Consider the following 22721-nt stretch of genomic DNA (forward strand, 5'->3'; position numbering starts at 1 on the left):
TCTGTCCGTTGGAAAAGGAGACTCATTGCCAAGTAGTTTCGTCTGTGTTGGTATGTTTAAAATGCTACTGCAAAAGAAAAAAAAAAAGAAAAATAGTCAAAGAAGAATGGCAAAAAAAGAAAAAAAAAACTCGTTTATAATATCTTTAAAACGGATGATAACTATACTTATAATAATAAATTGAGAATTTGGCGGCCTTGCTGATTTTGCTACTTTTAAGGAGGGGAGTCAAGCTAAAGTGCAGTGTTGGGGCTCAGCGTGTGTGTATGTGTGTGTTTGTGAGTGGATGTCTCTGGTGGGCGACTGGTCTGGTGTTTCACGCTTTGGCCTGTGTAGTATATTCTATCTGATGGTATCTTGGGTAAAATAATAAATAAAGTCATTCTAAAAAGAGACTTGTGTCAGTGTTAAGAGTTTCCACAGAGTTCAAAAGCTGAGTATGTGTGTGTGTGTGAGAGAGAGAGAGAGAGAATCTGTGTGTGAATGTGTCTGTGAAGCACTGGTTGTATTTAGACAATATCCCTCCAATCTAAAATGCTATGCCGAATCACCAGATTCACAAATTTGCTTTTCCAGAGTATTTATAATTTTGTAATTCAACAAAAGTATCACTGTAGCAATTAGTCTTCATCTCAACAAAAATATCCATAGCTACTCTCATCAGAATTGCACACTCGGTGCTCTTAAATGAATAAATTAACAAATAAATTAAAAATACCTAGTACATCTTTGCACAGTTTTGTTTTTCATTTATAAACTATATTTCAAACTAATTCTTCAATAACAGCTTAAGACATCAATCAGCTCAGATGAGCTGGTTTCTGATTGGCCAGATCAAGGCACACTGGATGTTCCCCCCAGCCTCTTTCTTAACAGTAGGTGAGAGCTGCAGAGGGCCCTTGATTCTGATTGGCTGGTGGAATCATTCTGTGGCCTCTGATTGGTTCTCTTGGTCAATGCTGCGCTCTTCACTGGGTTCTCTGCTCTCCCGGTTTCTCTTCGAGCGTTTGTGTCTGTGTCTCCTGTGGCTTTCCCCATCCTCACTGTCAAGTCTCCTTCTGCTGCTACTACTAACGGAGAATAGGAATGGTGAGAAGGGGTAAAACAGGACAAAGAGAAAGAGAATCACACAAAACATAGAGCAGGTGAGAAAAATACAACCCAAAGGGAGAGAGAAAGTAGGAGAAATCATCAGGTCATAAAAATTATTCCTACCTCGAGGAAAAAGTCACACAAGCCGTGCTGTGCTGTGTTTCAAAGTGTGAATTCAGCAAAGTGATGTGCAGTCTAAATGCCTGTGTCTTTGTCTATTGGAAGAGTGCGTGTGTGTGTGCGTGTGTGTGTGTGTGCGTGCGTGTGTGTGTGTGTGTGTGCGTGTGTGAGGAGGGAGGTACCTGCGGTAAGATTTGTGCCGTCCTTCACTCCTGTCTCTGTGTCTTCTTTCTCTGTGTCTGTCTTCTCTCAGGCCCTGCCGCCCTGAACGCTCTCGATGTCTCTCACACCCAGATTCCCCGTGGTCCCTGTGTCGCCCACGCTCCTCCTCACTATTCACACACACACACACACACACACACACACACACACACACACACACACACACACACAAACAAACAAAAAGACAGGTAACTAACAATAGTAAGCAGACTGCCATCTTACTTGAGTCATACACTGTATTATCAAATACTGCTTCATCCATGATTATTAATGCTCTTTTGAAGTTTCCGATTATTGTTGATCAGTTCTGCTCTCACTGGACACAAATACATTTCTAATTGAACAGGTAAAATCCCATAAGCTTTAACTTCTTGGAAGTTTTTTGGTGGGAAAGGCCTTTGGGTTGGAAAGAATCAGTCCCACAAGACCCTCCAACAGGCTGAGTAAGGTTATCGATCAAGCTTTCTGATAGGCTGAGCTAAGTATCAACCATGCTCTCTGATAGGTTGAGACAAGTATCAACCAAGCTCTCTGATAGGCCTAGCAAGGTATCAACCAAGCTCTCTGATCCCAGCCAAGTAACTAGCTGTTTTGCTCTGAATTTAGAAACATTTCAGATAATGTTGGGAGTGGATCTGAATCAGAAAACTTGATTATGGCTTGTCTATTATGTTTCCACATGCTTTCTTTAATTCATTCATATCCTCCCATCCCTTTTTCACTCTTTTATCCTCTTCTTATTCTCTCTTTTCTTTCCTTGCACAGCTCTGGCACCGTATTAAAGCTGGGTTCTATATCGCTCACCAGTGAGAATAGGATCTGCCTGTCAGCATTTAATTAGTTTCTCTGCAAAACCAAACCTCTCATCAACACACACACACACACACACACACACACACACACACACTCACACACACATATACCCACAGACACACACACACACACACAAACACACAAACCGATATGGCCTCTTGTGTCCTCTTCTAACCTTTACATTAACACCACATCAGTGAGGGACCCTGTGTCCCACTGGTCACTGCTCTGTTCAGGATCTGATTCATTTATTTCAACCTCTCACATCCTCATCACCTCTGCATCTATTCACCTGCTGCATACAAACATCAGTACACACATATGCACAGAAAACAAACATACACTAACTCATATTTTAGGGCATTCAGTCACACCTTCTAACACAACTGCTTTAATACAAAGGGAGAAAACCAATTCAAGATGTGACCACAGAGTCCATAATGACTAATGATAAACCTTAATGAAAGCCAAAAGGCAGTGCACACGTGTCCAACAGCCATGTGTCAACACACAGAGAGCGTGAGGGCAAGAGAAGGAGAGAAGGGGGGGGAAGAGAGAGAAAGAGAGAGAGAGAGAGAGAGAAAGAGAGAGATAATGAAGCTCTCTGGGTAACATGTGGGTGTCTATAATTAGCACAGCTAGCGCACTCCTCCAGCCTTTAGGGGCAAAGTTATAGATCGGTTGACATTAGTCTTGTAAACACTAATTACTAAGGATGTGTGTGTGAACTTGCTGAGGGGTAGAGTGTGATTGGAGAAAGAAGCTGGAGTGTATTTGTGCATGGAAAGATCTCTCTCTCTCTCTCTCTCTCTCTCTCTGTGTTTGTGTGCGTGTGTGTGTGTGTGTATGTGTCTGTGTACAAGCATTCAAAGTAACACCAATATGTAAGACACCATTTTGGCTCATGTATGTTATATATGTAATAATAAAGAAATGAGAAAAGAAAAGAGCTGAAACAATGTAGTTGGAGAGAGCTGCAAATTAGAGCCCAGTGTGTCAATGAGTGAGTGAGTGAGTGAGTGCATATCACTTTCAATCAGCATCCAATAATGCTATAAGTGTTAATCAAATCCCTGCGTGAATGTGTGTGTGTGTGTGTGTGTGTGTGTGTGTGTGTGTGTGTGTATGCATGTTTGTGTTTATCGGCGTGTGTGTCAGGGTGTGTGTGTGTGTGTGTGGTTCTGCCAGCTGGACTAAAGACAGGTCCTTCCACACTGGGCTACAGGGATGAGCTCATGGGACAAGTGCACACCAAATGGCCACCCAGCTGCTAAACAGTCCGCCAGCCAGGAGAGAGAGAGAGAGAGAATAACAGAGAGAGAGAGAGAGAGAATAACAGAGAGAGAGAGAGACGGAGGGCAACAGAGAGAAAAACAGAGAAGGAGAGAGAGAGAGAATGGAGGGAGACTACTTTGTACTCAGTCACTTTTACAATATAGGCTAAACAAACTTCCAGCATAACATGAGCCAAAAATATCAGCTTAACAACTAGACTCTCTAATCTTATACTGTCAAAAAAAAAAAAACAGTTTCTCTATATCAGTCATTTATTATATCTATCTATCTATCTATCTATCTATGCTGTTTCTGTTCATGTAAAAAGTCCTGCATGTCAGCGTGTCCTGCCGAGTCACATGAAGTTTTCAGATGTGCCTCTGGAATGTTCTGGAGCTTTTCTCGTCACATGGCTCTTGTTGTGGTTGGACACCGGCAGAGTAGCTCTGGGCCAAGCTGGAACCCAGGTTTTGATTTGAACACTCTATGTAGTGGCCGTGTTGGAAGGGAGTGCATTCAAAGTGTCCTAGAAAATGTCAGCTAAACGTGTTAGCCATGATGACGCTCTGGCCTCTGAGGGAGTTAGCGTGGTGGGTGCTAAACTGTTAACATTCTCACCAACAGTGTGTGTGTGTGTAAATGCGTGTGAGAATGTGTGTGTAAATGCGTGTGAGAATGTGTGTGTGTGTGTATGTGTGTATGTAAATGTGTGTGCGTGTGTGTGCATATGCGTGCGTGTCTGGAGGCCTTCGTGTTGCTGCTCAGAGGGTGGTAATTTTGCGCAGCATATTTTAGCCAGGTTTCTGATGACACACCAGCTTGTTCACACTCAAAAGAACCTAACCACACTCACACACACACACACACACACGCAGAACTCACTGATGTCCCCACCCCGTCACCAGCATACAGGGCAAGGCTGAGGGGATTATCAACTTACTAAAAAGTAGCTTTGTCCATGTGAGCGTGTGTGTCCATCTTTCTCTCTCTCTCTCTCTCTCTCTCTCACACACACACACACATACACACACAGAGGCGCATCTCACAGCTGTTCCACTGGCCTGCTTTTTGCCGGCTCTCTCCTCAAATGACCACATATTCAGCCAACTGTCACCATAAGACCACAGTATACAATTGAGTGAGTGAGTGAGTGAGTGAGTGTGTATGCTCTCCATGTGTGTGGCGGTACAGTATGTTGACTGTGTGTGTGATGAGCGAGTGTGGTTTACCGGTGTGTTTTATTACTATTTTTTAATAATGCTGGTAGGATCTCTTTCAGTTTCTCTGCCTTACTTCCTTATTTCTGGTTACTAGGATTCAGGTCTTCTCTCAATCTCTCATTCACACTTTTTCCTTACTGTGGTCCATCACAAAACAATAGAGCTCACCTAACCCCGCCTTCAACCCCACTCATCTATCCATCCATCCATCCTCTCACATACAGACACTGATACACACATGCTGACGGTCCGAGCGCTTCTCTTTCTTTACTCTTTCTCTTTGTTCCCTCGCCCCTTTATCATCATCTTTCACTTCTTTGTCATATGTTAAGCACATGTTATGGACCAGAATAGCCAGTGTGGAGCAGAATCAAACATCTGTCCCCAGCACAGTACAGCTGGCAACATGCAGAACACACACTCTGTGCAGCCGGCGTGTGTGTGTTTGTGTGCATGCTTGTGCATTTACTCATTAACATACAATACTAGCAATCGAACTCCTGACTGGCCATTCTAAGCTGTCACTTACCTGTTGTAGGTTTGAGAGGAGGGACTATGCTCTCTATCTCTGTCACGTTCTCTATCTCTCTCTTTGTCTTTCTCGTGCCCTCTCTCTCGGGTTCTCTTTCTCTCCTTCTCCCGTTCCCTCTCTTTGTCTCGGCGGGTGTAGTACTCCCACGCTTTGGCGCTGTCAATCATCCCAGACCAGGAAGTCACGCCTCCTGGTACAGGTGGGTACACACCTTCATCAGTAAAAGAGGGGGGAAAATGCTGAAGGAAACTTCTATCACACAACCACACCATTCATACTGTTATTAGGGGATTGTTTTAAGAGCAATAAATCTTATTGGAAACTGTCTATGGAACAGAGCCTGATAATTAACTCTAAATGACAATGACTCTACAACCTTTACGTTTTTACCCCAGAACCTTTCATTATGTTCTTAAAATAACACAATTAAAAGACAGGAGATAAGATGGAGTGTGACTTTCATGTCTATCCTGCTAAATGAAAATTCATTTCATAGATTCCACTAAAATATGCTCCTAAAGGCTCAGTGTTATAAAATGTTTCATATCTCTCGTTATCATTTTCCAGAAAGTTCCTCTGGGTGGAAATCATCCATAGAGAGAATTTAATAAGAGAACGCTGTGAGGTCAAAGTCAGTCTGGAGCTCCCTCTGCCCGGTGTTTGTTTTATGTCATCAATTTTAATAATGGCACATTTAGTAAAGGTTTTTAAAAAACAGCCATGAGTCCATAATTTCAGCATGAAAACCTCATTCAGAGATGCATACGTAACTACAAACACACACACTCACAATGTGTCAGGTAGAATGTTGAACCCCATTTAACCTCTGTGTTTGCTAACAATTGTGTGTGTGTGTGTGTGTGTGTGTGTGTGTCTAAAGTAGAAAACAAGGTTGTTTTGACATATCTGAATGACATCTTTGGATGTGTGATGCTCCAATTAACTGGCCCAGTCAGCACTGCCATCTGAAATATTTTCACACTATCCGTTCCAACACTGTGACCCTGAACAAGCTTGTGTGACTAGAACACATTCTGTATACACACTCAAGCACAAAGTAATATTCACACATTTCCTTTCCCAAATGCAAAGTAAATACATTTGGTCTCCCTAGACTCTATTAGGGAAATGGTCCTCCAACACTATAGACTGTGTGGATATAAATTTTGCCCTCCAGCCTCCGCTGTTGATATAAAATAAAGGTTATGATTGTGTTCCTGCCCTAAGCCAATGATAAAATTTGAAAATGATGAGAATATATTTTAATCTGATATTATTCATGACTGACTCCACATGGGTGCATTCTTGCTTTTCTCCACTGAACTGACACGTTACCTGACAGCAGTGTTTACGGAAATCATGCCACCTACCAGCATGGAAGGGGTATGGTGGGACAGACCTGCCATCAAAACTTCCAGGGCGCCCACTGTAAAAACATAGCAGGACAAGGCTTAGAGTTAGACATGCGTCATTTTAAGAAATAACACCCTCAAATAAACGATTTGACGTTCATTACCACTGTAGTCATCCTGACAAATCAAAGCACTGCTCCAACAGACATGAGCCAATCAGAAGGCTTGACCAGGGCACATGTGTGAGAATGGTCTAGAGCAGTGCATAGGGGAGAGAGAGAGAGAGAGAGAGAGAGAGAGAGAGAGAGAGAGAGAGAGAGAGAGAGAGAAAGGCAGTTGTGTCTTGGCTGCTGTACAGGCCTCTCTACCTGAAATGGTCTGAGCATCCGGAGCCCATTACATTTAACGAACGATGAAGAAAGAGTAAATGTTATACATAAAAAGAAAGACGGGGGAGAGAAAGAGAGAGAGAAAGAAAGAGAGAAAGAGAAAGGGAAAGAAATCAAGGGCCAGACTAACTGATTCTGGTTACTCAATGATCAAAAGACTTTTTTTTTTGACAGTTTCCTGATTGTTTGATGTGACTGGCACACTGTCAAAATGCAACAACTGCCTGTATATTCCCTCTAACCCGGTAGTGTGTGTGTGTGTGTGTGTGTGTGTTTATAGGGCTTGAGTAGTTGTATATCACTGACATTGGCTGACCGAGCAGGCAACGCTCATTCCTAAGTACTGGTGACCTACCCTGCTTCAGACAGAAAACTTCCTGTTGTGCTAAAAAAAAAATGAGGCACGCGTGTGTGTGTGTGCGCGTGCTTGAGTACATCCAAGAGAACTCCTTGTGGACAGGTGTTGGGTCTAACTCCAAACGCACTCTTTCTATAAATATCCCTGGAAGTGATGCTGCTGTGTTCTTTTTCCCTCTGTTTTTCTGCATCTTCTCTTTCCCTCCCCCTTTCTCCCTTGTTCCCTAACGCTCTTTCTTTCAAAGTCAGCCAGCTCCTCAGTCTTTATCTCTTCCTCTCTTCCTCCCCCGACTCTCTCGTTCACTTTACCTATCCTTTTCCTGTTTTCTCTCTTTCTCTCTGGTTAGATAGACTGATGCTGGGAAAAGGGTAGAGGCACATGATTGTGTCTGGGATAATCAATTTTGGAAAAGTTGGCAGCTGTATTTTCTGCTTCACCCCTGTGGCTATTCTTAATGAACGCCCACTATATTAAAATAGCCAATCACAACAGGGCTCACCCTTAACGACCCTCATTAACACCTACATACACAGCCTGAAATCTTTCACAGCTATTACTACTCTAAAAATGATTTTATTTCAGTAAGAATTTTGTGAACAAGGCACCCAGTCATTATGCACGACAATATGTGAGTAGTGTTTTTAATGTTTCTTCTTGTGCAAATCGAAATGTTTTTTCTGAAACACTTCCATGGTATACTTGTATGCGGTACATATTACTCACCCTGCACTCTTAACACACCTAATAAATTATCCTCAATATTTTCCATCCACATTTCCATTTGATTGATGGACAGGAAAAGAAAGGTATTACTGACCCTGCTCTCCCTCCAAATACGCACTCAGAGAACCCTGCAGGCCTTGAGAGATGCCATATCTCTCTTAGCTGCCTTTTAGGTGTACCCCAAGGTACGCCCTTGGGACCTCCCACAATCACATGTACCATATCACAAAATGGGGGTAGAGAGGGGGTAAGGAAAGAGAGAGAGAAACAGAGGGAGAGAGAGGGAGAGAGAGAGAGAGATTTGAAGTGGTGGTATGAGAGGAAATGATTCATAAATTATGCAGTCTTTGGTTGGCAGGACTAAGAATAACGGAAACTCCTCCAAGGATGTTTGGATTTGGCAGTGTGTACGAGATGTGAGAAGAACCATTCTTTAACGACAGAAAAAAAGAGAGGTGAGTAAATTCAGAAACGAGAAGACAGATGGATAAAGAAGGAGGAGGCGGAGGAGGGGAAAAAGTCAAATGAGATACAGAGATAAAGAAAGAAATAAGAAAGAGACATATTCCAGATGTATCTTTCCCATTTCCCTCAAAATTTCTGGGTAGCCATGGACAGTCCAGCACTTTGACTTGGATATGCTCTTACAGTGCTTGCCCAAAAACGCCTCAACCAAAATGAAAATAATACATCGTAATAAAGCATAAACAGATAGTCAATAGAGTAGAGGGGCCCTTCTCAGAGACAATGGGGAATAAACCAGGAGTGTGGATAGGAGGAACAGATGGGTTGAAACTAGGTTGTTTTTCTCATGGAGTGAAGGAGGAAAGAGGGGACTTAGGGAGGAATGAAGGGAGGGAAAGATGCAGAGTTTCTGGACACTGATAAACAGAAGAGTCAAGAGACAAACATGGCCGCCCCCTCTACTTCTCTGCCATATTTGGCCACCGTTTCAGCATCAGGGTCAGGGACAGCGTCTAAAAACCACATTTTGGTCTTAAACAGATAAGCTGTGGCGTCAGCAAAACTGGAAAACACACACACACACACACACACACACACACACTACTAAGCTCACAGATAACCAAACTCATTTTCTTCAAATTCACTTTCTTCTCACTCAAAACACACACTTACAAAGCTTTAGATTAAACTGAATGGGAAAACCTAGCTGTCTGGAAGTGAGACAGGCGAAAACAGGATTTAGCCGGATAGACAGAATTTTAGAACTTTGTCTTCATTCACAAGATTCTAACAGAGAAGTTCTCAAACTTTTACGAGTTGGCCTAGATAGGAGTTTGACTAGAGCCCTGCAAATCCTGACAGAGAAAAATGTTTTTGACTTAGCAGCCTAGTTGCATATCCCATAAGGACACTCAAGTGTGTCTATCAAAACCTTAGAACCTAAATGTCTTTTATTTTATTCAATTTTCTACCATCTTTCTGTTTGTTCCCTTTGATTTGTTTCAACTTTTTCCCAGTTTTATGCCATGTTCTCTCTCTCTCTCTCTCTCTCTCTTGCCTGTGTGAGGTTCTGTGGACGGGAGAAGGACTGTGCTCTCGTTCTCTCTCTCTGCTATATCTGCTGTTCCTCCTGCTCTCTCTGTCCCTGTATCGTATCAGCCTGTGCAGACACACACACACACACACGGACATGGACACATGGACACACACACACACATACACATTTGTACTATATCACTCCAGTTTCAGTAATGTTATAAAGCATGCCCTGTACACCTTTTGTGTTTATTGTCCAGGTACAGTGGTCCCCAACGTAAGACAAGACCTCTGGTAAGTACTGTTTGACTCAGTCAGAATGCAACAACTGCATTCCCAACTAAATAATAAAGCACAAGATGTCTGACCTCTGAAATTACACTTCAGAAGTCTGACTCAGGACAGCATGTGGTGTAAACGTATGAACTCGTCCCCTCCCCCCAAACACACACAGACACAAACTCACACAGAAAAACTGTAAAACAATGAAACGGTCAAAAAGACATTTTACCTGTCTAAAGAATCCATCACAGTGAGTGGGGGAGCCCCAGGAGGAAGAGGGAAACCTGTAGAATACACACACACACACACACACACACACAAACAGAGAGAGAGAGAGAGAGAGAGAGAAGGAGAGAAAGAGAGAGAGAGAGACATATTCACAGAGGTTGTCCATAGTTTCATTACAAGTCTATTTGACTCAGACGAAATCGTGCAATGGTTCTAAACAAAGACATGTGTAGAGAGCTGGGTTTACCTGGAGGGGGGACACTGATGGGAAGCCCTGTGACAAAAGCAGAAACACACACACACATACAGTTTTACATTTCCCACACATCAGCAAGGACAGCACACTCATGCATGCATTCTGCTAAGGCCTACAAAAGAAAGAAAATGACTACTAAACTAAATTTGTCTGCGTAAGTAGTTCTATACACACACAAACTCTAAAAGAGAGAGAGAGAAAGAGGGATGGAGACAGGGGCAGAGAGAGAAAGGGAATGTGAACAAGCAATGCACCACTGCTAATGTGAGGAGGCACAGTGGATGGGTGCTTGTGTATCTTCAGCCCCAAAAACCATGACTTCAAACGCTTTTACAACGTTTATCAAACATCCAGCCAACATCTGTCTAACAAGCCAGCTGCCTAACTGCCTGTAACTTTTAGTGATCCCTATAACTGTGACCTTACGAGCATGTGTGTGTGTGTGTGTGTGTGTGTGTGCGCACATCTGAAGCAAATGGTCCTCTAAATCACCCTTTAAACATACATACTGCAAAAACACATTTGTATTCCTTTGATGGTGCGCACCTCTTTTTCTCTCTCTTTCTCTCTCTCCCTGTCATATATACACCTCTCTCACTCTTTCTCTTTCTCTCTCTCTGTCTCTCTCTCTCTCGCACACACACATCTGGGCACCATCTCTCCCTGTTTTTCCACAGTCTCCTGATGAGAGTCAGCCCCAGAACCAAGTTCTCAACAACAACAGAAAAAGAGCAAAAGAAAAAAAATAAGAAAGGTTGAAAGAAAAAAAAAAAAAGACTGGAACAGAGAGATCATGCAACTCTCCTTGCCTAAGAGAAATAAGCTCGATTTTGCCTCTTTCTCTTGCTCATGTTTTTCAGATGACTTTCTCAAGGTTGTTGCAACACTGTCATAAAAGAAACGTTAAAAATGACAGTTTGTGTCCTCAAGCCCCTCTTGGCCAATTTGGCTAACAAATACAAATACGCACGCACGCAGGCTCACACACACACACACACACACACACACATACACACATGGCTAAGACCTCCTCCTCCAGAACATCTTTCTCCTCCTCATCCTCTTCTCAAATCACTAGGAATCAGTTAAATAAGCTGCACATTTATAAGACTAACTGTATAGCACTATTACTCCTGCACATTTATAAGACTAACTGTATAGCACTATTACTCCTGTACATTTATAAGACTAACTGTATAGCATTATTACTCCTGAACATTTATAAGACTAACCATATAGCACTATTACTCCTGCACATTTATAAGACTAACTGTATAGCACTATTACTCCTGTACATTTATAAGACTAACCATATAGCACTATTACTCCTGAACATTTATAAGACTAACTGTAGAGCACTATTACTCCTGTACATTTATAAGACTAACTGTATAGCATTATTACTCCTGAACATTTATAAGACTAACCATATAGCACTATTACTCCTGCACATTTATAAGACTAACTGTATAGCACTATTACTCCTGTACATTTATAAGACTAACCATATAGCACTATTACTCCTGAACATTTATAAGACTAACTGTAGAGCACTATTACTCCTGTACATTTATAAGACTAACTGTATAGCACTATTACTCCTGCACATTTATAAGACTAACTGTAGAGCACTATTACTCCTGTACATTTATAAGACTAACTGTAGAGCACTATTACTCCTGTACATTTATAAGACTAACTGTATAGCACTATTACTCCTGAACATTTATAAGACGAACTGTAGAGCACTATTACTCCTGCACATTTATAAGACTAACTGTATAGCACTATTACTCCTGAACATTTATAAGACTAACTGTAGAGCACTATTACTCCTGTACATTTATAAGACTAACTGTATAGCACTATTACTCCTGAACATTTATAAGACTAACTGTATAGCACTATTACTCCTGTACATTTATAAGACTAACTGTATAGCACTATTACTCCTGCACATTTATAAGACTAACTGTATAGCACTATTACTCCTGAACATTTATAAGACTAACTGTAGAGCACTATTACTCCTGTCCCATCAGTGCATGCAAAGCTCTTTAACCGCTCTTTCAAATCTCAATAAGAGGTTGCACAACCTAATGGGTGTGCTTACTATACGCATACACTCATTTGCACAGCGTTTGCATGCCAGCTGGGATTGTGTGTGTGTGTGTGTGTGTGTGTGTGTGTGTGAGACTGTGCTTGGTTGTGTAATTGCCTCTATCTTTGAGTAAGTCTAAGCCAGGGTTTGATGGAGGTTAAGAATTGCACACTTGGCAGTGTATGAGAAAGCTTGAGCCTGAGGTTTAATATCTGAAGACTGCGTTAGCGTGCATCCCTCTCTCTGTCTCTCTTTCTTTCTCTCTCTCTCTTTCTGTGAGGTTAAGACTCATTGCACTGACCTCTGGTTCAGTGAGCCGAGGGACCTGCAAGCCATTTGATCGCTTGCTGGCAGCCTAAGAGTTATAACACTTCTGTCTAACCTTGATATGACCTCCGCACTGGACATTAACGCAGTCAGGCTGGATCAACGGCCTAGCGCCAGACTCAGGGCCTTGGGTTCAGCTAGCTTTAGAAATGTCAGGAATTTCAAATTGTTCCATATTTTCCCTTCCAGTGGAGCGTCCAAGACACTCTATACATAGAAGAGTGCAGTTTTATTTAAACAGCTTATTCATTACAGGAGCATGTTAAAGACAAGAATGCAACACTCTAGAAGAATGAGGCTAGAACTCAAGCATTTCAGCATAAGGGTTTTCCATGTCTCTGCATGCCTTCAAGGAACTATGTGAACAGCGTTTGGGTTGGACTCAAGCTTGGTTCTAGGTTTTCTTCTCAAAGGGAGCTTTCTCATTCAGTACCAGATCACTTGTCAACCTGGTTTAAAAAAAAACAAAACACTCAAACTTTGTCGAGGCTAGCCCATTCCCGGCACACAGCCCTATATCCTAACTGTAACACAAAACGAGGCGCAAACGAATCATCATTATGATAACTATCTCAATGATGCTACCACACTGGATATATTTCACATTATTACCTTTCATCCAACATTCTGGAACTGATGTGGGTGAAATCATTCAAAAGTGAACCTTTAACAGGGCTCATCGCTCTACAAATGTAAATTAGCACCTGTACTTTAAAAACAAGACCTCAGAAGACTTCATTTCAAAGTAATAACTCTCTCACTCTTCATCTCATTCTCCTCTAAAAGCCCCTCTCTCTTCTGTCCCCTCACTCTTTCACTTTCTTCTTTTCCCCTAACTCCCTCTCCTTTCTTCTGTTCCATACCACTCTGTGTAAGCCCCCTCCTCTCTCTCTCTCTCTCTCTCTCTCTCTCTCTCTCTCCAGCTGGTCCGTTCAGCACATTTCTCGTGCCACAGTTCTGCTGGCGTGGCACTTTTTCCTGGCTTGTGCTGCTATTATTAGCTCTGCTGAACATTTGCATCACAAAAGGAAACGCGTAAAGAGCAGGAGGAGGAGGAAGAGGAGGTGTGTATGTGGGTGTGCATGTGTGTGTGCGTGTTCATGGGCTATAACTTTTGAGAAGGAGGAGTGGCTCTGATAAAGTGAAACATTACACCATTAAACGCCACACTTCAAAGAGCAGCGGGCCCCTGTGAGAAGCCCAGGTCAGCCAGGATGTTGGGTATTCTGGTAGTATTAGGGGAACTGATAGGGGGTCAGGGTGTCTGTAAGAGGTCTGTGTGAACCCTGGTGGGGGTGGACCGATTTGGAGCGAGTGAGAGTTTAGATTTGGCTTTGAAGATAAAGGGACAGACAGGGCTTAGCTGTGCGAGTGGGACGGAGCTTCCTGCCCTCATATGAATCAGAGTACCCAACGAAAAAGGAAGTTGAAAGAGACAAACAGCAGGATTCACTCAAACCTGAAGAGTATTGGAGACACCTGGGGCACAGACTGAAAGATACACACGCGCGCACGCACTCACACACACACACACACATGCACACATACACTTGCAGGCAAACACACACACACACATCTGTTTTAGCCCATCTGGGTTCAACTCCACCTTAACTCTCCTCTTTGACCTTCAGTCAGAGGTATTTATTTTGGTTTAGTTCTCAGTTCTGTAAACACAGATACTCCACAGGCTCTTATACGCATGTGTGTACAGTCCTCCACACCATGCTGGTCTCCTACCCAGCATCAGCCTTTACTGGCCCATTTGGGCTGCTGCCACACCAGTCTGTTTATTCGCAGCTGTTTCCAGCTGTTCGCAGTGCAGCTAAAACACACAGTCGCTGGTTCCTCACAAAGAGCCTGAACCTGTAACCTATTGGTTAAAAAGTCACCATGGAAACCTCACAGGGTGTACACTGCTATGTAATGGACAAGTCAATGAGTTTGGCCTTTGAACTACAGTCACAATTCAACAATTTCTGAGCTGTGACCCTGAGCTATCTTTACTCTACACGTTAAAGACTTTAAGTTGCTGCAAGGTAACTAGGCAACACTTTAGCATTATATGGAAATATCATATTTATATATATTGACCCTTCACAGTAGCACTATGTCATCTATAATTTTTTTCCCATTTAACCTCTGACCTTTTGCTATACAGCAGTGCATTGAATACAGAGGCCAGAGGGCAGAGGGCAAGTGTAGGTTGTGGGGAGTGTGAGTCTGTTGGCATGGTGAGGTAATATCTGTCTGACTGTGAAATGTCAGCAGAGACGGGCCTGGCTGTAAAAATCATTAATCCAATACAAATTACAGGTGAATTTTCCCATGTGAATCATTGTGAGTGTGTGGAATAGAGAGCTTATTTGTTTGTGTTATGTGTACAGATTGTGTAGGAATGAAAGAGTGTGTTTGTGTGTGCTGGACTTACTTGGAGGTGGGATAAGTGGTGGAGTGGAGCTACTGGGAGGAGGAGGAGGGAAAGGAGGAGGTGGAATGTTCAGGGGAAAGAAGGAAGGCAGCTTAGAGGTCGACTCAGCATCAGAGGAACGCTCTGATATCACCTGCAATAGACACACACACACATTTTACTACACATACTGCTTTGATCCCTGAAGTCCATCACACACACACACACACACACACACACATTTTACTACACATACTGCTTTGATCCCTGAAGTCCATTTCACACACACACACACACCTGGATACTGTTTCCATCAGTGGTGTGACGTCTTCTTCCTTCCACTCGACTGATGACTCCTGTCTGTCCTCCGATGACATCGCTGTTTGACTTCCTGCTCAACACAAGCATCCATGCATCAGACTCATGAGCCAGGAGGACAGAGCCGTGTTGAGTCCATATGTCTGAATTAAGCAGATGTTGGATTATGGGTGTACAGAGCTTGGTTGAGAACAGGAAGTTCAGGGCTTAAGGTCGGACTGTGTGAAGCAGTGCAATGGCACATGGGTTTTATATACACTCGCCCACAACCTAACAAACACTATTTATGCATTATCTCCTGCTCAACATCTGGGTCACGTCATTTTTCAGAGAACCACACACACACCCAAGCATCACACATCACATGCCCACTTTCTTACATACACAAACATGACTTTGTTGTTCCATCCAACCTAAAATATAAAACAGTCAGCTTCAAATATGATACAAGACAAGCACCAAATATACACAAACAAGCTTGGAAATTAGTCACTAACCTATTTCAGTCAGTAAGATTTCATCAAACAAAGAGTATTCCATAAATATTCCATTGCCTATAATGTCAGTGTGCAGAAATAGAGCTGACTTAGTAATAGAAGCTGACTGCCTCCCAGAGGCCCTGTGTCTGCTGTGGCTGTACTGAAGAATAGATTTTGAAATAAAAGAGTAAAAAAAAAAAAAAACAGAACCAGAGATGACACACTTTAAGGACTTCACCTACTTTCTACAGAGATACACGCTGGATTTAAAAATTGCTTATGTAACGGAGCACAAGGCAGCTTAACCCCTCTGCAGACGTACACATAAACACACAAAGTGACCTGGGGTCAGGCCAACAACAGCTTCTGTTTTAATGTGTTCATGATTTTATGAAAGAAAAGAGGAGCATTAAACATTTAAGTGACTAACTAGCAGTCACAAAGCCAGAGGATCTGACACCGCCCAGTGGACTCTGCATTCAGGGCTTTTTCATCTGTACAAACAGGGTTTCACCAGGCTCTGAATTTTTATGAACAAAATTAATATCTATAAATAAGTACCCAATACTGGGCTTTTGAGATTCACAGAAATGGACAGCTTTTCATCCAAGGCGGGGACAAATCTTTTCTTTCCATTTTTATCCCAAATTTGTCTTTGCGGACGGACAAATCTCCCTCAGTGGCTCCTGCTGGACCTGTACTTTGTTGAACAAAAATCTGCGTAGCCTCCTCACGGCAAGTCCCTCTGAACTTTTAATCGGAACAGGAGTTTAGCAGAGAATGACCGTGCCGTAAACACATGATTACTCCATACTTTCTTAGATCCTGAGGGTGGTCAGGGCTCGTTAGACTCTCAAAATGTTGGCTCACGGTTTGTGTGTTTGTTTTCAGCATTTTCAGCGAGTTCCAACTTCCTGTCTAGTCCCTGCGTGTCACTGAAAGTTCACGACCATTGCTGTATTCCACCCCTGCACCACACGTCCCCTCAGGCCATGTCTACCCTTCCGCCAAATATCGGAGAGGTATGAGTGTTGTTTTTTTTTGTGTCTGTGTGTGTGTGAGGGGGGGGGGGGGGGGGGGTGGGTGAAGCACCTAATTTAGGATACTGTTGTGTTAGTCACCTCCATTGACTTCAAAGCAGTGCAAACCACCCTGACCACACCTGTGTGTGTGTGTGTGTGTGTATGCGTGGGTGTGAGAGAGTCAATCTATTTCATTTCTTTAATGTTGTACACTCTTTCTCTGTTTTTCATAAAATAAATAATATGAAAGGGGAGGGGGGAGTGTAGAGCCAGAAAGAAGAATGGGGCGGTAATGAGACTTTGTACCGATGTTGACCAACACTCAGTGGGCGTGTAGGAGAGCGAGACAAACGTAGAAGTGGTAATTGGGCCGTTACTCTGAAACGAAAGGCGTTTTGTTCAGTAAATGTGTGGGCCTGCAGAGATAAACACAACCCTCACGCCGAAACATTTCCTTTTCTGCAGCTCATAAAATGCTTCCGTGTTGCTTCTCAGAATCCTTACATCAAGAGTGTCAAACTGAGGTACTCACTAAATGGTACAAATTTGTCTTGCTCATTTGCTTACATGATATTGATTTTAAGTGATTTTAAGGTATTTAGTTAGATATGTGTTGTATATCCCAATATGAGTTACAGTTATTTATGTTTAGACACTGTTGACTGTGAGGTGGTGTAAAAGTTTTTGTCCATGTTGGTCCTGTAATTTCAAAATAAGTTTTTGGAACTTCTGAATTAGTCTAGGGCTTACGAGAACATTCTTAAAGCCTGTATCTCAAGCCTTACTTAGAGCAGTCAATATTAAGAGGATGCTCAGTGAGACTTGGTGATGGTAAAGGGGGTAATTAGTGAACATAAGTTTAATGATCACAAACAGGTGATGTGTGCAGTGACATGTGTCCAAACTGTGAGAGGTAAGAGGCTGTGCGAGATACAGATAAAAGAGCGAGGGATCGACGGTTGCAGACTTCTGTATCGACCAGCAAGAGTCTGGAGGAAGTCTTCTCCATTGTTACTTAGATTAGTCATTGAGAAAACAGCAGTTGAAATCAATATTCAGGCGGTAAGAACCCTACCAATTACATACAGACACTCAATAAAGTGAAGGTACACGGTGTAAACTGACCAATGGATGGCTGGTCGGTGAAAAATGTACCTGGATGAGCTGGAGGATGATTTGTAGAGGCTACTGGACGAGAAGTGATCAGACTTCAAGGAGTGGTTATTGTGGGAGAAAAGGAGAAAAAGAGAGAGAGAGAGAGAGAGAGAGAGAGAGAGAGAGAGAGAAAGGATATGTAATTACAACATCCATACATAAGTAATATCCTGGCTGAAAGTGTTACAGGAAAATATTGGGAGAGCAAACCATGACTTTGCTGGATGACTCAAGGGTCATGACCTCTAGGCTCGCACGGAGCCTCCTCTGTTTTTCACAGTATGCCTTCCATGTGTCCTCGTTAAAGCCGTAATTAAAGTAGTCAGACAAGTCCGCACCTGGACACACAAACACAAACACGTGTAAATATTTTGCTCTGAGGCTTTGTGCCGTTGCCTGTCTTTATGAACACTGTCAAAACTATGAGCATCTAATAGACGCCTAACATGCAACCCTCACATCTAATCTTTTACATCACGGATTATTACGTGAAGATTATCAACACTATGCACTTAAAAGGCAGTTAATCTGGACCAGTGTGATTTAAAGCTAGACATTTATCTTTATGTTTCTCTAGCAAACCCAGAGACTTCCACACCCACACACAACAAAATACCAGCACATCACCTGGTTTCCTCCACGGCTTTTCCTCAAATGACTCCACATCCACATCCAAAACTGGTAATCCATTCACACTGCCCAGACTGTCCAAGTCAACGCCTTTGGATCTGGAGCCTGACAGACAGGTGGTCAGAGAGTAAAGATCTTACATGGAAGTGAAGGAAACAGTCCTCCTCTCATTTCTGAGTGTCAAACCGTTAGAGATTGTGGTTAAGTGAACACTTAACACAATTACCTGAACCATTTATTCTGCTCAGTGTGTTTATGTTGAGATTAACAGGTGTGGTTCCATGGGCACTGCACAATACATAAAAAAAAACAAAACAAAAAACAGACCACCATTATAATCCTCATTACCACACCACTGAATTTTCATAGCCTTGTGAATTTTCATCTCCATGTGTGTGTATTCACTCACTAACTCTCTGATTCACGGCTCACCTGCTTTGAGTCGCTCCTGGTCTGATGTCACCGATAGTAACACAAACATTATCATCACTGTCAGACTCACTCCCATCATCGTCATTCTGAATAAGGGACAAAGACACAAAATATGTCAACCTCACACTGCATAACCCAATCAATTAAGGGGGACAGTGAGTCTCAAATTGGAGGCCGCGGTTCAGAAGAGCCGACAGACACAGGTAAACATTTCTCTAGCATAGTGCCAGCAGCTCCAAAACAAGAAAAAAAAGAGATCTTCTTTTCATTCAAGAAACACACTGAAGACTAAGGTGTTGAAAACACCCTTAAACATTGTATTTGGGAAATCTGTCTTACCTATCACACTGAGTAGTTTGAGTCATGTTGTAGAGGGGACAGAACATAAAATGCTATTGGGGAAGACTAGGGCCTTCTTAGTCTCTGATATTGTTCGCCGGTGGGCCAAGCAATACAAATTTGTCATCTCATCCAGAACAGGCAAGAATACCAGAGGATGAAAGCCAAAGATCTGTATCATGCCGCTCAATCAGTAGACCTAGTCTGAGTCTGAATACATACCAGTTTGCTAATCCCGTTCTGACCAGTGTCCATGTCATGGGCTACCAATCTGGGAATAGATTAGAGGATGACAGTTAACCAAAGAAGAAAGATGAATTTAAACAGATTATTTAAAAAATACAAATGAATTCTAGACAGACTGGATTAAAAAACCCAAGTTATGCTTAAAACAAAGGGTTAAAAGAGTAAATGGGGATGCACTCAGAATGGTACACACAGTGAGAGGTAGCTGTATAAAAATGGCTCTGTGTAACCATTGGCGGAAACAGGGAGAAAACAAAGCTGTTTTCAAGAACGTTTGAAGTATTCTTCATATGCTGAATGGGCTTACCCTCAGTGGGAAAAAAGCCTCTTGTAGTACTTTACAAAAGTGGGTTCTTTTTTGGGTGAGGGTAAGCCTAAGTTCCTTTAAACTTTAATTTTGCCAAAGTTAAAGCATGCTTGAAGTCCGGGGGTTTAGGGTAATTCATTTCTTTCTTCTCATGCTTTCAGGTCCTTAAGAGTGTAGATGTTCAGAGACAGTCAAGATGATGTTTAGATACGGACTTAGGCTGAGCCTGAATTCCAAACTAAAAGCTTTGGGAAACTTACAAGTATTTACAAAGAGGCCTATATGTGTGTACTTGGTCAGGACACTGCAAGGCAACGCTTCCAATATAGATCTACACGTTCTGCTATGCTCCACTGACAGTGGACAGATCTAATCAATAAGTGACGGAGAATTTACTCCAAGTCCTACATCATGAAAAGAGAGAGGGAGAAAGAAAGAGAGGCAGACATATAAAAGAGAAAAAAAGAATGAGTGAGAGATCAAAAAGTGCTGATAATTCCCAATCTCTGCAAACCAATGAGCAATGGAATCTTATTCACTCGACTTGTGCACAAACAACGCTATCTGAGTCACAGAATTTAACGAGCATCCAAAGAGATTTTTCTGTTGCGCTTGACTTGTCGCGCACTGCGCATTTCACAGACGTATCGCGTATCGTTAATGCGCCGGCTTCGTCATTACCGAGCAGTAAAAACTGCATTAAATGTACACGCTTCATTAGTAAGGCAAAACTCCTCCTAATAGGAAATAGATGCATCAGTTCGGTTAAGTCTGGGCCAGTGAGTGCATCATTCAGGCAAGTAAATTTTCCCTTTATGGTCACATTTCTATAAAGGAGACCTAGCACACTGTCAAGCAGAAAAGTGCTGTTATGGAATGCAATTGAACTAATAGGGAGAAGGTCTATGTGTATGTCAGGATACTCAAGGTGAGGAAAGGGGGCATGAATTTGTTTCACATTAACACTGCATTTTTGCTTCCATTTTCATGTAGTTCCATACCTTATATCTTCTTAAATACTTACCACATCAAATTATTAACAAGCCTACAGTCTCACTTGGCATCTGCTTTGTGGGGAAATGTCCATGTCTAACCTGTGCCTTTGCTGCATTGTTCAGTTTCCTTCTGTACTGCTATTTATTATATAATTTTTATATTTTCATGTGATTTTTTATTTTTCTATGTCAGCAAATTTCATATTAATGTTTTGAATGCCTCAGTAAAACCACATGTAACCTGATGAAACCCTGTGAGAACACACATCAACAACACCAGTCCCATGTAAGCATCTAAACAGAGAGCCTGTTCCTAAACATAAGATTAATACACATAGTGATGTAGGCAAGAACAGAGAGGACAGAGAGCGTCAATGACACAAGGCTGTGCTCAATTTTGAATTTTACAGCTAATTTCCAACTGGCAGCTGATCATTTGACAACAGGTAACTGTCAGTTTGACTGTGGGAAACATGCACTGAATTAAACTCACTGTCTGTCATTCACATTTGACTTCTAATTCTGTATCATGTGTTGTGTGGCCAATTCAATAAACAGGACTAGTTCCAAAATTCTGAAGAGACATGCCCCTGGTTGATACTCACTTGAACACATGAAGCTGCTCATCATTCTCCCCCATAATATCATCTAATAATGAGAGGGAGCAAGATGAAAAGGTTTGCAAACACAACATTCAGGCAATGAATTCACACACACATAAAACCTTAAAAGAATACTAGTGGCTTTAAATGTCCAAACTTTATTCTTAATGTCCGTTGTTAACTGACATATTTACACAAAATTTGGCCATGGGAGAATAATTAAAACTACACAAATATTGAAAAACATCATCACTTATTATTTCTGCACGAATGTTTTTGGCTTGTTTTACGGGCTTCGTTATTTTAGATAAAATGGTGGTTCTTGTGTACGCCGGGCACATTGTCGTTATAAACGTTGACTATCTGAGTGTTATCTCCACGTGCCTATGGAGCTTCTAAAGTAACGGTCCGTACAGACAACTCCGCCGTCTAGCTTCAGTAAAGTTAATTTAGTGGAGCTGTCACAAGTCCCTATAAGAGCCATGTGTTGTTCATTAGTTGACTTGCTAGTTGAAAGTATCGCCTTGGTGTCAACACTCTTAGACTGACACTTTTAAGTTTATGACAGAGTTAAAAGTTTGACAAGCAATTAACCTGGCAGCGTGACGGCAACTTTGCTATTTTAACCATCCCAATGTTTAGGCTCCTCACCTCCGTAAAGCCATTCCTCCTCGTCATCACCACCACTCGCATCAGTTGTTTTCTCCGTTTCTTCAGTGGACATGACTTATTGAGCAGTATTTTATAACTTGATCAACAATTGTTTACTCTCCTTGGAACCTCGAAGCTGAGACGAACTTAATTTGAACAATCGTAAATACGCATTAGGAAAATTTCAGCATGAAAGTGGCAGATGGCTTCAACTGTCATAGAATCACGACTGCGTGCTAACAGCTGGTGCCACAACGTTTCTAGGGACACTGCTATTCACCTTTCACCCAGCAGTTGACGTTACCATGTGTTTAGGGGACACAGGAAGTTTGTTGCAAACTCACCTTC

General features: G+C 42.1%; 1 protein-coding gene across 1 annotated transcript; it reads right to left on the reverse strand.

The window, feature by feature from the left end:
- Nucleotides 1–922: 922 nt before the first annotated feature.
- On the reverse strand, nt 923–22446 carry fip1l1a (FIP1 like 1a (S. cerevisiae)). Its single transcript, XM_030772130.1, has 13 exons — nt 22374–22446; nt 21726–21768; nt 19795–19843; nt 19234–19319; nt 19028–19089; nt 18799–18906; nt 18382–18509; nt 18172–18224; nt 15495–15588; nt 15219–15351; nt 5272–5485; nt 1395–1544; nt 923–1070 (listed from the first exon to the last, which is right to left on the reverse strand). The coding sequence occupies exons 1-13, from the start codon at nt 22444–22446 to the stop codon at nt 923–925; spliced, it is 1341 nt and encodes a 446-aa protein (XP_030627990.1).
- Nucleotides 22447–22721: the final 275 nt, after the last annotated feature.

Source organism: Chanos chanos, chromosome 4 (assembly GCF_902362185.1).
Source record: "Chanos chanos chromosome 4, fChaCha1.1, whole genome shotgun sequence".
In the NCBI taxonomy this organism is placed as follows: Eukaryota; Metazoa; Chordata; class Actinopteri; order Gonorynchiformes; family Chanidae; genus Chanos; species Chanos chanos.